At 65.7% G+C, this 14,662-nt stretch overlaps 1 protein-coding gene across 1 annotated transcript in view; it reads left to right on the top strand.

Annotated features, from left to right (window-relative positions):
* LOC122101697 (beta-1,4-N-acetylgalactosaminyltransferase 3-like) overlaps positions 1 to 14,052 on the top strand; it is a gene marked incomplete at its 3' end in the record, with an annotated part of 47,055 nt that extends 33,003 nt beyond the window's left edge. Inside the window, exons 2-11 of the mRNA XM_042672174.1 lie at positions 4,602 to 4,708; positions 5,149 to 5,226; positions 8,716 to 8,811; positions 9,308 to 9,398; positions 9,486 to 9,586; positions 10,609 to 10,676; positions 12,134 to 12,212; positions 12,569 to 12,635; positions 13,254 to 13,391; positions 13,943 to 14,052. Coding sequence (XP_042528108.1) covers positions 4,649 to 4,708; positions 5,149 to 5,226; positions 8,716 to 8,811; positions 9,308 to 9,398; positions 9,486 to 9,586; positions 10,609 to 10,676; positions 12,134 to 12,212; positions 12,569 to 12,635; positions 13,254 to 13,391; positions 13,943 to 14,052 — 888 coding nt within the window. The remainder of the gene's footprint in view (positions 1 to 4,601; positions 4,709 to 5,148; positions 5,227 to 8,715; positions 8,812 to 9,307; positions 9,399 to 9,485; positions 9,587 to 10,608; positions 10,677 to 12,133; positions 12,213 to 12,568; positions 12,636 to 13,253; positions 13,392 to 13,942) is intronic.
* Positions 14,053 to 14,662: the final 610 nt, after the last annotated feature.

Genomic DNA, 14,662 nt, shown 5'->3' with positions numbered 1-14,662 from the left:
TACGACGGTTTGGGGTTCTATCCATTTTCTTGCAGACGACATTTCTCCATGACCGAGTAATGCTTCCTTATAAGTATGTGTACAGGGCGAGGAACTTGGCTTAGTGGTAGGGTGCTTGGCTAGCATGCATGAAGCCCTGGGTTCAATTCCTCAAGCGGCACTGTGGCTCAAGTGGTAGAGAGCTAGCTGGAGCACAAAAGCTGAGGGACAGCGCCCAGGCCCTGAGTTCAAGCCTCAGGACTGGCACAAAAGAAAAAGAACACTATTTGTATATACCTATATGTGTATATACACATATGCACATATGTGTATTCTAGCCCTCCTGTGTGCATATATTGTCTACGCACATGTGTACACACACATGTATCCCATGTTCTTTATCCTAACCCCTAGCCTAATTCCATGGTTCACCACCTGCACATGGTGGTCACCTCTTATCTTCTGCTTGGTTGTGTCTAGTGGAGTCGGGGCCTCAGACCTTCTGCACCCCAGCCCCCCTCTGCCATCAGAGCCTTGGTGGACCGGTGACCCTCCACCTGCAGCTTGGAGAAGGCTGGCCCACCCCTTTGCTTCTCAGCAGCTGCTGCCCTCCAGTGGGAATCTCAGGTCTCTTCCTTGGAGAGAGAGACAGAGACAGAGAGAGTGTCCTGGGGCATGAATTCAGTCTCTGGACACTGTTGGCTTTTTTTGGCTTGAGGCTGGTGCTCTATCACTTGAGCCACAGCTCCACGTCCAGCTTCTTGCTGAAACAGAGTCCTCAGGCTGTGTCTTAAGTGCTCACGCATTATGAGCCGGAGTCAGTGAGCTGCGTTCATCTCACTGTGCCTTTGAGGCTGATGCCGCCCCTTTCTGTTCTGCTTTTCTCCCCTCTCAATTGAGAGACGGCACTGGACAGAAGGCGGTTGGGTACCCAGGGGTACAGAGATACCACATTTTCCTGCAAAGCCCGGATGATAATCTCCCCTCTCCCCCCCTTCCCCACCCCCCTCACTCCCGCCCCAGCCTTTGAATGCTCTGCCCGGCTCCCAGCCTGCAGGGAAGCTGGCAGCGCTCCAACTGATGGTGAATTTGATAGCCCAACTTTTTGCCAGGGGCCAAATGTGTCACCTGAGATCGGGGTGTCAGTCTCCTGGCACAAATGTGACACCTGTCGCAGAGGGGTGGGGCCTGGCTTCTGGTGCCATGGTGGCCATAGGAGGGAGGGGCTGGCCGATTCCCCCAGGGCAAGCCACCAGGGTCAGTGGTTAAGCCTGCTCGTTCTTTAGCTCTCGGATGATGACTGTCTGAGGATCCGCTGACAGGATTCACACAGAGGCCAAGACTGGGTGGGGAGACCCAGACACACAGCATTAGTCAGTACTTTGCAGGGACTTCCAAGCATGTGTCAATCAAAGAGGAGATGTTCACTATTGGTATGCACCCCCTGGTTCTCTGCTCAGTAAGGGAGAGCTGCTGGCTCTTTGCACGTGTGTGTGCGCATGTACACACATATGTATGTGTGTGCCGGTACTGGGACCTAAACTCGGGGCCTTGTGCCATCCCTGAGCTTTTCCCACTCAAAGCTGGCGCTCTACCACTTGAGCCACACCTCTACTTCTAGCTTTCCCGTGCTTCACTGGAGATAAGAGTCTCATGGCTTCTTGTCAGCCCAGGCTGTCTTTGAACTGGGATCCTCAAATCTCAGTCTCCAGAATGGCTGAGGCCCAGCCCTTGTGCATCTTTCTCCTCCCCCTTGAAGTCTGCAAGAAGGGTGTACTTGCCCATTGGGCTGCTGAAGGCCAAGCTGCAGATGGGACCTGTTCCCAGAGGCCCTGGAAACTTCCAGGCTGGCCTCATGGCTGACCCTCCCCCTCCCCCTCCCCTTCCTCCTCCCCCTCCCCTTCCTCCTCCCCCTCCCCTTCCTCCTCCCCCTCCCCCTCCTCCTCCTCCCCCTCCCCCTCCTCCTCCTCCTCCTCCTCCTCCTCCTCCTCCTCCTCCTCCTCTTCTGTCCTGGTCACAGCACTCAGCCTTGCACACAGGTTAAAGGCAGTCACACCAGGTGGCTTTACAGAGCTGAAGCTTAGTTCTGAACACAGCCAGGACAGCTAAGGATTCACAACCAGCCAGCAGAGGGACAGACGGACGGACAGCGGAGAGACAGCGACCATGAGGAGACATGTCAGGGAACGCTGGCTGAACCGACTTAGCAGCATTCTTGTTAAAACAAAAACTGAGCTAGGCCCGCCCAGGGCAGGGCCCCGGCCTGGAGTTAGGGGACAAGTGAGGCCCCAGAGAGAGCCTGACCCTTCCTGTGGCCATGGCTCATTGACCATGCGCGGGTCACCTCTCAGAAAGCGTGCCTTGTGACACTTGCCAGCCCTGTGGTGGGCAGGTAGCGTTTCTCTTTGCTTCCCAACATAACGGTGTTTGATCCTAAGAGCAAAGCCAAGGTGCAAATCAAGGGGGGTGAGGGGGGACTGCTGGCCCTTCTTCCTTCATGCCTGAACCCCAGAGGACAGGTGCCCCTCCCTGACCCCCGACAGAGGCTGGGAATGAACGGCTTTCCCTTGAGTGATGTATTCTTCACCCTACAGGGGCAGCGGAGAATGGGGTCCCAGGAAGCTGGCTGCGAGCCACGCCGTGTGGTCTAATCTGGGGGGAGTGGGAAGGATCTAGCTCTGACGTTGCACAGCAAGTCGTGTTCTGGGACTTTGTTCCCCATCTGTAAAATAGAGGCATCAGACTGGATCAATCCCATGAGGTGCTTTTCCTGTATTTTTTCTTTTGGTAGTTACTGGGGTGAGAATTCTACTCAGGGTCTTGGCTTGCTAGGCAGGCACTCTGCCACTTGGGCCTTGCTTCTAACCCCTTCTGCTTTAGTTATGTGTCTCAGGGAGGGGGTGTTATTTACGTATTGATTGATTGATGCATGCGTGAATAAATACTGTAGCTGGAAACTATAGGCTGAGATGAGATCTCACAAACTTTTTTTTTTTTTTTTGCCCCAGCTAGCCTAGAACCAGGATCCCTCTATCTCCACGTCACACACAGGGCTGCGCACAACACTGCCCGTGGTTGAGATGGGGAACTCTCAAACTTTTCACCCTGGCTGGACCCACCCACCTGTCCTGATCACCTCCTGAGTAGCCAGGATGGCAGGAAGGAGCCACTAGGCTGAGCCTTGCAAGCCTGGCAAGCAGCTGCAATGACGGTGCCTGGGAGATGCAGCCCGCACATCCGAGGGCAGTTCCCATCACCAGCGGCCGAGTTAAAAAGCACCTGCGGCTCCCGCCTGTCATCCCAGCTACTCAGGAGGCTGAGATCTGAGGATCATGGTTCAAAGCCCGCCCGGGCAGCAAAGGCTGTGAGATTCCAATGAACCACCAGAAAACTGGAAGTGGCGAGGTGGCTCACATGGTAGAGCGCCAGCCTTGAGCTGAAGAGCTGAGGGACAGCGCCCAGGCCCTGAGTTCAAACCCCATGACTGACAAAAAAGAAAACACCTCTTCCCCAACCCCTGCCCCACTCCTGCATTCCAGAACATGGCGCTCTCTCTCTCTCCCTCTCCCTCTCCCTCTCCCCCTCTCTCTCCCCCCTCCTCTCTCTCTCTTCCCCTCCTCCCTCTCCCTCTCTCTCTCTCCCTCTTCTCCTCGCTCCCTCCTCCTCTCTCTCCCTCTCTCTCCTCCTCCTCTCTCTCTCCCCCTCTCTTCCTCTCTCTCTTCCCCTCCTCTCTCTCCCCCCTCCCCCTCCTCTCTTCTCTCCCCCTCCTCTCTCTTCCCCTCCTCTCTCTCCCTCTCTCCCCCTCCTCTCTCCTCCACTCCTCTCTCTCTCTCCCTCTCCCCCCCCACCCCTGTACACTCACACTCACGTGGAACTGACGGCCACCTCTGACGTTCTTTGTGTTTGAGGCTGGATCTTGACGTGTCACCAGGCTGGCCTTGACTTGTGATCCTTGTGCCTCTGCCTCCCGAATGGCTGGCATTACTACGTGTGCCTCGGATCCCGGCTGCGCTCTGTCGTGGGTCTGGGTGGCCGCCCGTGTCCCCCGGGGTGCTCACGGGGGGATCTTGTGACACTTCTGTTGACAGCCAACCAACGTCTGTCCCCTGGCCGTACTCTCTGCCGTCTGACTCCTTTTGTGCAGTGTCAACCTTCACGCACGCGGGAGGCGTGAGCCCCACCCCGGCCCGCCATCTTGAGCTGTAGGGGAGAAAGTAGTGGGGGGCAGTGAGACCGTGGGTCTCCCCCTGTCTCCTCCAGTCTCCCCTTAAGGGAGCTGGGGTGGGAGGTGGGGAGCTAGTGCTCCCCAGGCTGGCGGAGCCTTGCAGGCCTGTGGTCCTGGTGTGTGGCCCGGGGCATTGGTCCACATAGTCCAAGGCCGCTTGTACCACCCCGTGCACAGCAGGCTGACCCCTGGGCTCTGGCTCTCCCCTCCTCCCCGCTTCCTTTGTTCCCCTTCCCAGACATGTACAAGCCCCCCCCCAACCCCCTCCCGCCCCCCGTGCCATAGCTTGTTTGAGGAGAGGAGCAGCGGGCGCTCTGCCCCATGGGAGGGAAGGCCGTGTCCCAGGCCACCTAGTTTGGGGAAGGCGCTGAATTCTCTTCTCCCATCCCTTCCACAGGATACAGCAGCTGGCGAGAGCTGGCCAAAGCACTGGCCAACAGGAACATGCCGGCGGTGGGTTCCAATCTCCAGGTGTACGGTCCACAGAAGCTGACTGTGGTCAAGGTACGGGGCAGGATCTGCCCACCGCCCCAAGCCAAGCCTGTGATGGGCATGGCTGGCTGCCCGAGGCTGGGGGCCTGCGGAGCTGCGGGCAGGGAGCGTTTGGGGTGTCCCTTGTTGAACCAAGTCAGCCATCGCCCATCTGGGTGGAACCCAGGGGGATACTGAGGCAGAAGGGGCGCTCAGCCCCTTTCCTCCGAAGGACCCGACTTAACTACAACAAAAAGCGTTTTTTCCAAGTGGGACAGACGCTTGAGCCGATTCCGAGAAGGGAGCAGAGCTGAGCAGGTGGCGGGGTCCCCGCCTGGATGAGCCCCCTGGACACCAAGCTGGTCCCCTCTGCTTCTCTGCTGGCGTTTTCAAGGCCCCTCCTCCCAAATCATGCCCCACCCCTAATTCCTCACCCCCAGGTTCCCACCCAGCTGTCTTTGTCCTCACCCTAGGACCAAGAACCCGACGGGGCGGGCAGCAGCGGCAGTAGCTACTTGAAATGGAACAAACCCGTGCCCTGGCTGTCAGAGGTAAGGAAGTCGCCACGCGTCCCGGGCTGAAGAGGGCTCAAAAAGGCCTTGTTGTGGGCCTGGGGATGTGGCTCAAGGGTTAGAACACCTGTCCAGCTATGTGCAAGACTCAAGTTCAAATCCCAGCACCTCAGAAAGAATTTTTTTTTAAGATAATGTTAGAGAGGCTGGAAAATTTTAGTGGCTATTATGATACAAAAACACAGAATTTTACACATGCACACACGTGTGCACGCACACGCACACACACACACACACACACACACACACACACACAGGTTTCCAGGAGGCTGAAGGCCTACTGTGTGCCAGGCTCTGTGCACTTTCCTGTCACCATCATGAAGTGGTCACCGAGGTTAGCTTTTCATAGCTGCAACACATACGTAACCAAGCCTGGCCCTACCATTTGGGCCTGTTGCAGCCCTGCACCTCGTGGTAGGAACACATGGAGGAGGCTGTTCTCATGGCAGAAAGAAGACCCTAGGCCTGGTGACCCAGTGACCCTGTGCAGCCACGCCCCCACTGACTCACTTCCTCCACTAGGCCCACCCCCTAAAGGTTTCACCCCTTGTCAGTATGGCTGTGGACCAAGCTTATTGGCCTTTAGGGAAGAAAGGACTCTTTCTTCTTCCTGCTTCTCCTGCTCCTCCTTTTCCTCCTCTTCTTCTCTTCCTCCTCTCTCCTTACTCCGTCTTTCCCTCCCTCCTTCCCTTCTCCCTCTCTCCCTCCTTCCTATCTTTCCTCCTTCCTCTCTTTCTTTTCTTTTCTCCTCCCTCCCTTCTCTTTCTTTGTTAAGATAGGGTCTTATCACATACGTCAAGCTGGCCCAAAGTCCAAATCCTCCAACACCAGCCTCCTGAGTGCTTGGATTACAGGTGTGTACCACCGTGTCTGGGTTGCAGAACATTTCAAGTCCAAACTGTAACCATAGTTTATTATTTTTTTATGGGTGGGAAATGCAATGCTCAGCACAGCAGCCTGACTTTCACAGCCATGCCAATCCCTCGTCTTAAAGATAACGAGCTCCTCAAACTACCTTTCTGGGACCATTAAATCCCATAAGAATTTGCAGGAAGAAAGGACTTCATTGTTAAGTAAGTTTTTTTTAAAAACAAAAAACAAAAAAAACCCTTAACTGTGTAATAATACATTGCTGCTGGGTGCCGCTCGCTGGCACAGGGAAGCTTCGAGGAGTTCTGTAGAGCAAAGGAGGCACCGCCACACACACCCCTGCGCGATTAGCTCCCAAGCCGGTAGTGCGGGTACCGCCACACACACCCCTGCGTGATTAGCTTCCAGGCCGGTAGTATGGCCTCCTCTAACGCCCAGAGGGGACCCGTCACACACCCACTCCACCCCAGACACCGCTGTGAAGAGAAGCTGACTCACAGATAATTCGATCAGACCTGTTTTAATGACAGCTTGGATCATTTTTCTTTTCTTTCAAGACAGGGTATCCCAGCTTGGCCTTAAACATGTGACCCTCCTACCCCAGCCTCCTAAGAACTTATAGGCATATGCAACCATGACTGGCTGATTTTTCCTCTGTGTGTGGGTGTGAGAGAGAGAATATGTTCTGATTCCAGTAGGATTAACATCTACAAGAAATAGTTGCTGTTTTAGTTCCTGTGTATGAACTCTGGTGGTAGTCTTTCTTCGGATTTTTTTCCCCCAGTGGTAGGGTTTGAATGCAGCGCCTGGGCGCTGTCCCTGAGCTCTTTTGCTCAAGGCTAGTGCTCTGCCACTTTGAGCCACACTTCCACTTCCGGACTTTTCTGCCTAGGCTGGCTTTGAACCGTGATCCTTAGATCTCGAGTGGCTAGGATGACAGGCCTGAGCCACCCGTGCTCAGTTCTGGTTTCATTTGTTAAAAATGTTTTTGTAGGTCGTGGGGCTTGAACCCAGGGCCTGAGCCCCGTCCCTGAGTATTCTGCCCCAGTGATTATCAGCTCTCAGCCGGTGAGAGCCACTGGCTCAGATATTAAAAGTGGTTGAGAAGTGCTTGGGTGGGGCAGGGGCTTGGTGGTCGGGGCCCTGGGTGTGGGCAGGGATGTTGTGGGCGGGGATTTGGGTGTAGGTGTGGCCTTGTGGGCAGGGCCTTGTGGGTGGAGATTTTGTAGGTGGGGCCTATGTACTACTAGGAGCCATGGGATAAGAGCCAGGGAAGGCTGGTCAGCCAGGGTGGGGTACTGATTGTTCTGTCTGCTGGGACCTGGGCTCAGGACCCCCTGGATGGGCCCAGGACCCCCCGGGTAGGCTGCAGGTGCAGATGACTCCAGAGAGGGAGAATCTGCCTGGCAGGGGCAGCAGGTCCAGCGGAGGTTTTCTCCAGTGGGAAGGCCCTGCAGCGCTGCTCACCCTCCCCATCCTCCCCCTGCCTGCCCTCCCCACCTCCAGGCCCGGGGAGCCAGTTCATCCACGGATCCTCAGTGTCCCCTCCCCTTTATGAGACAGCAGCCACAGGCATTTTCCCCATGACCCCTCCACGAGTGGACCTTGCAAAGACCCGCCTGGGCTTCGGCCTGCTGGGCTTCTGAGAAACCCGCCCTGCCCCGGGCCCGGGCCGCTGCTGGACGAGGGAGAGGGCAGCCAGACCCCCCCCCCCCGCCCTCCCCACCAAAGGCCTCTGCAGCCCCCTGGGAAGACAGACAGCCACTCGGAGGGACAGCCGAGTCTCGTGGCTGGACGCGAGGACTGTCCCCGGGAGTAGCCCAATGTCCACCTACGGCCCCTGTTCCCGCTCCGGTCCCCGCCAGCCAGGCCCGGCTGACCCCACGGCCAGCTCGGGGCTCTCCCTGCTGAAGTGCGGGCCAGGGGAGGGGCAGCAGGTCCTCAGCTGGACCCCAGCTCGGCTGCGGCTCTCAGGCCCTGGCGCCCCCACGCCCTGTCATGGCGCTGCCTCCGCCGGTGAGAGCATGCCAGCCTCCGTGCGTGTGCGTGCGTGCGTACGGGTGCGTGTGCATGTGCACGTGTGCATGGGCGCGTGTGCATGGGTGCGCACGCAGGGGGGGATGCGAGTCCTGGGCGTGCACCCGCACACCGCACACCCCAGCCTCATGCCCCGGCCCCGGGCGTCGCACCTTCGGTCCCCGCGGGGCCCGGCGTGGGGTCCCCCGCAGGGGCGGCAAAGGACCGCCCGCCTCGTGGGGATAAGGAGCGAGGAGTCAGGGAGCAGCGTGTTCATGTTCCCAGTGACCTAACTTCCAGCGTCTTCCACAGCCACGCCCCCACCGTCCTAACGCCTAACCAAGGTGTCCTCTGAGGCCACACCCCCACGGCCTCACTAATGGTATCGCAGGCCACGCCCCCAGTGACCTGTGTCCTCTAAGGCCACGCCCCAACCTAGCCCCTCCGCCAGGCCGCACCACGGGAGCGCGGGCGGGGCGGGGCGGGACCCCTGTGCCGGGCGGCCCGCCCCCCATCAGCCCATCCACGCCCGCCTCCCCCACCCCCCCCACGCCCGTCCACGCCCCTCCCCCCCTCCCGCAGTTCCGCGGCCGCGCCAACCTGCACGTGTTCGAGGACTGGTGCGGGGGCTCCGTCCAGCAGCTGCGGAGGAACCTGCACTTCCCGCTGTACCCGCACGTGAGCCGCGGCCCCCCGCCCCCGCCTGTCCCCCCTCCCCTCCTCCCCCCTCCCACGCACAGTCACCTGACCCACGGGTGAGGGGCCCTGGCGCACAGAGCCCGGCCCCCCTCCCCTCCCCCCGCGGTGACGCCCCCTCCCCCCGCGCCCCTCCCCCCGCGGTGACGCCCCCTCCCCCCGCGCCCCTCCCCCGCGGTGCCGCCCCCTCCGCCTCCCCCTCCCCCCTCCCCCCGCGGTGACGTCCCCTCCCCCCGCTCCCCGTCCCCCGCGGTGCCGCCCCTCCCCCTCCCCCTCCCCCCCGCGGTGATGCCCCTCCCCCTCCCCTCCCTCCTCCCCCTCCCCCCCGCGGTGCCGCCCCTCCCTCCACTCCCCCTCCCCCCCGCGGTGACGCCCCTCCCCCTCCCCCTCCCCCCCGCTCCCCCTCCCCCCGCGGTGCCGCCCCCTCCCCCCGCTCCCCCTCCCCCCGCTGCGGTGACGCCCCCCCCTCCCCGCGCAGGTCCGCACCACCCTGAGCAAGCTGGCCGTCGCCCCCGGCTGGACCAACTACGGCCTCCGCGTGTTCGGCTACCTGCACCCCTTCACCGACGGTGACGCCCGCCGCCGAGACGGGGTGGGGGGGAGCGGAGGGCCCCCCACCTCCCCCGCCGCGGCCCTCACCCCGCCCCCTCCGCCAGGCCTCGTCCAGTTTGCCATTGCCGCGGACGACAACGCCGAGTTCTGGCTGAGCCGCAACGAGCAGGTGTCGGGCCTCCAGCTGCTGGCCAGCGTGGGCGAGGTGGGCGGGGCCGGCGTGGGCGAGGTGGGCGGGGCCGGCGTGGGCGAGGTGGGTGGGGCCGGCGTGGGCGAGGTGGGCGGGGCCGGCGTGGGCGAGGTGGGGGGCCGGCGTGGGCGAGGTGGGCGGGGGCCGGCGGGGGGCGAGGTGGGCGGGGCCGGCGTGGGCGAGGGGGGCGGGGCCGGCGGGGGCGAGGTGGGCGGGGGCCGGCGTGGGCGAGGTGGGCGGGGGCCGGCGTGGGCGAGGTGGGGGGGCCGGCGTGGGCGAGGTGGGCGGGGCCGGCGTGGGCGAGGGGGGGCTGGCGTGGGCGAGGTGGGCGGGGGGCGGCGTGGGCGAGGTGGACGGGGCCGGCGTGGGCGAGGTGGGCGGGGCCGGCGTGGGCGAGGTGGGCGGGCCGGCGTGGGCGAGGTGGGCGGGCCGGCGTGGGCGAGGGGGGGGCTGGCGTGGGCGAGGTGGGCGGGGGCGGCGTGGGCGAGGTGGACGGGGCCGGCGGGGGCGAGGTGGGCGGGGCCGGCGGGGGCGAGGTGGGCGGGGCCGGCGGGGGCGAGGTGGGCGGGGCCGGCGGGGGCGGGCGGGGAGGCGGGCGGCGTGGGCGGGTACCCGCTGTTCGGGGTTCGAGGCTGGCCCCGATGGCTGAGCAGGGGTGGGGTGGGGGGCTGGGGGGCTATGGCCTCCAGCAGAAGCCCAGGATCCCCCCACTCCACCCCTCCAGCACCCCGGCCCCGAGCTGCAAAACGGTAAACTGAGTCAGCGAGACCCCCACCCCCAAAAGGCTGCACGAACGGTCCCGTGTTCCCTGCTGAAGACCCGCGGCCTGGGGGCCGCACATGGCCCTCACCCCGCTGCCCTCCCGCTGCCCTCCCGCCGCGCCTGGCTCCGCCCCCCCACTGCGCTCGCTCACTCCCTCTCCCCTCCCCCGTCTCCCCTCCCCCCTCCCCCGTCTCCCCTCCCCCCTCCCCCCTCCCCCCCTCCGTCTCCCCGCCCCCCTCCCCCCTCCGTCTCCCCGCCCCCCTCCCCATCTCTAGACTGGAAAGGAGTGGACGGCCCCTGGCGAGTTCGGGAAGTTTCAGAGTCAGATTTCCAAGCCAGTGAGGTGAGTGCGGGGTGCGGGGTGCGGGGTGCGGGGCATGGGGTGCGGGGTGCGGACCGAGCCCCCGAGACTCCCCCCCTTTGTTTGTTGATCTTGGAAATGAGCGGGGAAGAGCCCGACCCCGCTTGCGAGTGGGAGCGGGGCGAGAGCGGGGCGGGAGCCTGGAGGGGAAGCCGGGCTTGGCGAGGGCCCGCGCCCCCCGCGCCGCCTGGTGGCGGGTGGAGGAAGCGCGCCGACCTCAGAGCTGGTGCGGGTAGCAAGACGCGCTGGTTTCAGGCGCCGGCTGATGGCCGGCAGAGGAAACGCACCGACCCCCTAGCTGGTGGTGAAATGCGCTGGTCTCAGAGCGCCACCTAGGGGCAGGGAGAGGAAACGCTCCCACCGCATAGCTGGTGGTGGGCAGGGAAGATGTGATCTCAGAGCACCATCTGGTGGCCGGCAGAGGAAACACCAACCTATAGCTGGTAGTGGGCAGGGGCGATGCGCTGGTGTCAGCGCCATCTGGCGGCGGGCAGGGGAGATGCGCTGGTGTCAGCGCCATCTGGCGGCGGGCAGGGGAGATGCGCTGGTGTCAGCGCCATCTGGCGGCAGGTAGGGGAGATGCGCTGGTGTCAGCGCCATCTGGCGGCGGGCAGGGGAGATGCGCTGGTGTCAGCGCCATCTGGCGGCGGGCAGGGGAGATGCGCTGGTGTCAGCGCCATCTGGTGGTAAGTAGAGGAAATGCTAGTGGCAGAGGAGATGCCGGTATCTCAGCGCTACCTGGTGGCAGATAGAGGAAACGCACCAACCTCATAGCTGGTGACGGGTAGCAAAATGCACTGGTCTCAACGCCTTCTGGTGGCCAGTAGAGGAAACACCAGTCTCAGAGCTGGTTGTGGGCGGGGGAGATGTGTTGATCTCAAAGCGCCACCTGGCGGCAGGGGGGACATGTGCTGGTCTCAGAGCGCCACCTGGCGGCAGGGGGGACATGTGCTGGTCTCAGAGCGCCACCTGGCGGCAGGGGGACATGTGCTGGTCTCAGAGCGCCACCTGGCGGCAGGGGGGACATGTGCTGGTCTCAGAGCGCCACCTGGCGGCAGGGGGGACATGTGCTGGTCTCAGAGCGCCACCTGGCGGCAGGGGGGACATGTGCTGGTCTCAGAGCGCCGCCGGGCGGCGGGCGGGGGATGCGCTGGTCTCAGAGCGCCGCCGGGCGGCGGGCGGGGGATGCGCTGGTCTCAGAGCGCCGGCGGGCGGCGGGCGGCGGGCGGCGGGCGGCGGGCGGCGGGCGGCGGGCGGGGGATGCGCTGGTCTCAGAGCGCCGGCGGGCGGCGGGCGGCGGGCGGCGGGCGGCGGGCGGCGGGCGGCGGGTGGGGGATGCGCTGGTTTGCCGGTCTCCGGCCGCGGCCACCCCTGCGCTGCCCGGTCCGGTCGCGGCCCTCGCCTCGGTGCCCGTTCCCAGCTGCCCTCCTCTCCGCCAGCCTGTCGGCCTCGCTCCGGTACTACTTCGAGCTGCTGCACAAGCAGAACGACGAGGGCACCGACCACGTGGAGATCGCGGTGCGTCCACGCCCGCAGCCCCGGTGCGGGTCTGGCCCGCGACCCTGCAACCCCGCAACCCCAAGGCCCCGCGATCCCGCGACCCCGCAACCCCGCGACCCCAAGGCCCCACAGCCCCACCGCCCCGCAACCCCACAGCCCCGCAGCCCCACCACCTCGCAACCCCACAGCCCCACGACCCCAAGGCCCCGCGACCCGCGACCCCACGAGCCCAAGGCCCCACCACCCCACCACCCCACCACCCCACCACCCCGCAACCCCACAGCCCCACGACCCCCGCAACCCCACAGCCCCACAACCCTGCAACCCCGCCCCACCCTCTCTCCACCCTCTCTCCACCCTCTCTCCACCTGCAGTGGAGACGTCACGACACCGGGGCCCAGTTCACCATCATCGACTCCGCAGCACTGTCCCTCTTCACCAGTGAGTGCGGCATGCCTCCTGCCCCCCTGCCCCCTGCCTGCCCCCTGCCTGCCCCCCTGCCCCCCGCCTGCCCCCTGCCCCCGCCTGCCCCTGCCCCCGCCTGCCCCCTGCCCCCGCCTGCCCCTGCCCCGCCTGCCCCCTGCCCCGCCTGCCCCCGCCTGCCCCCTGCCCCCGCCTGCCCCCTGCCCCCGCCTGCCCCCGCCTGCCCCCTGCCCCCGCCTGCCCCCTGCCCCCTGCCCCCTGCCCCCGCCTGCCCCCTGCCTCCACCTGCCTGCCCTCCTGACCCCTGCCCCCGCCTGGCCCCGCCTGCCCCCTGCCCCCACCTGCCCCCTGCCCCCACCGGCCCCCTGCCCCACCTGCCCGCCCTCCTGACCCCTGCCCCCGCCTGCCCGCCCTCCTGACCCCTGTCCCCGCCTGCCCCCTGCCCCCACCTGCCCCCTGCCCCCACCTGCCCGCCCTCCTGACCCCTGCCCCCGCCGCCTGCCCCCTGCCCCCACCTGCCCCCTGCCCCCACCTGCCCGCCCTCCTGACCCCTGCCCCCGCCTGCCCGCCCTCCTGACCCCTGTCCCCGCCTGCCCGCCCTCCTGACCCCGCGCCTCACCCCCCCACCCCCTGCAGACGAGAGCGTGCTGAAGATGACGAGGTGGGCCACATCCCGCAGACGGCCGCCAGCCACGCGGGCCCCGCGCCGCGCGGGGACGAGCCACCCCCGGCCGACATGCTGCGGCCCGACCCGCGGGAACGCGCTGCACCGAGGTCGGTGGGGGGCGGGGGTCGCCCCTGCCCACCCCTGCCCAAGATGACCCCCGCCACCCCACCCCCCGCACCCAGGTTCCCGGGGTGACCCCTGCGCCCCGCCCCCCTGCGCCAGGTTCCCCAGGTGACCCCTACGCCCCCCCCCTGCGCCCAGGTTCCCCAGGGTGACCCCTGCGCCCTGCCCTCCGCGCCCAGGTTCCCCAGGGTGACCCCTGCGCCCCGCCCCCCTGCGCCCCGCCCCCCCCAACCAGGTTCCCCAGGGTGACCCCTGCGCCCCCCCTCAGGCCCAGGTTCCCCGGGTGACCCCTGCGCCCCGCCCCCCCAACCCAGGTTCCCCAGGGTGACCCCTGCGCCCCCCCTCAGCCCAGGTTCCCCAGGTGACCCCTGCGCCCCCCCCCGCGCCCAGGTTCCCCAGGGTGACCCCCTGCGCCCCGCCCCCCCAACCAGGTTCCCCCGGGTGACCCCTGCACCCAGCCCAGGTTCCCCGGGTGACCCCTGCGCCCCGCCCCCCCGCCCCTTCCGCCCTCCAGCCCCGCCCCTTCCGCCCCCAGTGCCCCTGGTCCCCAAGTCCCGGCTGCGCCACGTGCTGCCCGACTGTCCCTACAAGCCCAGCTACCTGGTGGACGGGCTGCCGCTGCGGCGCTACCAGGGCCTCCGCTTCGTGAGTGCGGGGGGGGGGGGGAGGCAGGGGGGGAGGGCGGCGGGGGGGAGGTGTCGCTCAGGAAGGAGAGGGGCCGGCCGATCCAGGGTGGCAAAGGGGGGGGGAAGGCCGTGGGGAGGAGACCATCGGGGGAGGCGGGGGGGGGCCGTGGGGGGGAGACCCATCGGGGGAGGCGGGGGGGGGGGGGCGCCGTGGGGGGGGAGACCATCGGGGGAGGCGGGGGGGCCGGAGACCATCCGGGGAGGCGGGGGGGTGGGGGGGGGGGGAGGAGGAGACCATCGGGGGAGGCAGGGGGGGGGAGGAGGAGACCATCGGGGGAGGCGGGGGGGGGGGGGAGGAGGAGACCATCGGGGGAGGCAGGGGGGGGGGAGGAGGAGACCATCGGGGGAGGCAGGGGGGGAGGAGGAGACCATCGGGGGAGGCGGGGGGGGGGGAGACCATCGGGAGAGGGGGGAGACCATGGGGGGGAGGACCATGGGGGGGAGACCGTGAGGGGGAGAGACCATCGGGGGAGGGGGGGAGACCATGAGGGGGGGAGACCATCGGGGGAGGCAGGGGGGGAGATCATGGGGGGGAGACCATCGGGGGAGGCGGGGGGGGGGGAGGCGGG

Source organism: Dipodomys spectabilis, unplaced genomic scaffold (assembly GCF_019054845.1).
Source record: "Dipodomys spectabilis isolate Male_0828 unplaced genomic scaffold, ASM1905484v1 ptg000672l, whole genome shotgun sequence".
Classification (NCBI taxonomy): domain Eukaryota; kingdom Metazoa; phylum Chordata; class Mammalia; order Rodentia; family Heteromyidae; genus Dipodomys; species Dipodomys spectabilis.
This window is presented reverse-complemented; position numbering and strand designations above follow the sequence as displayed.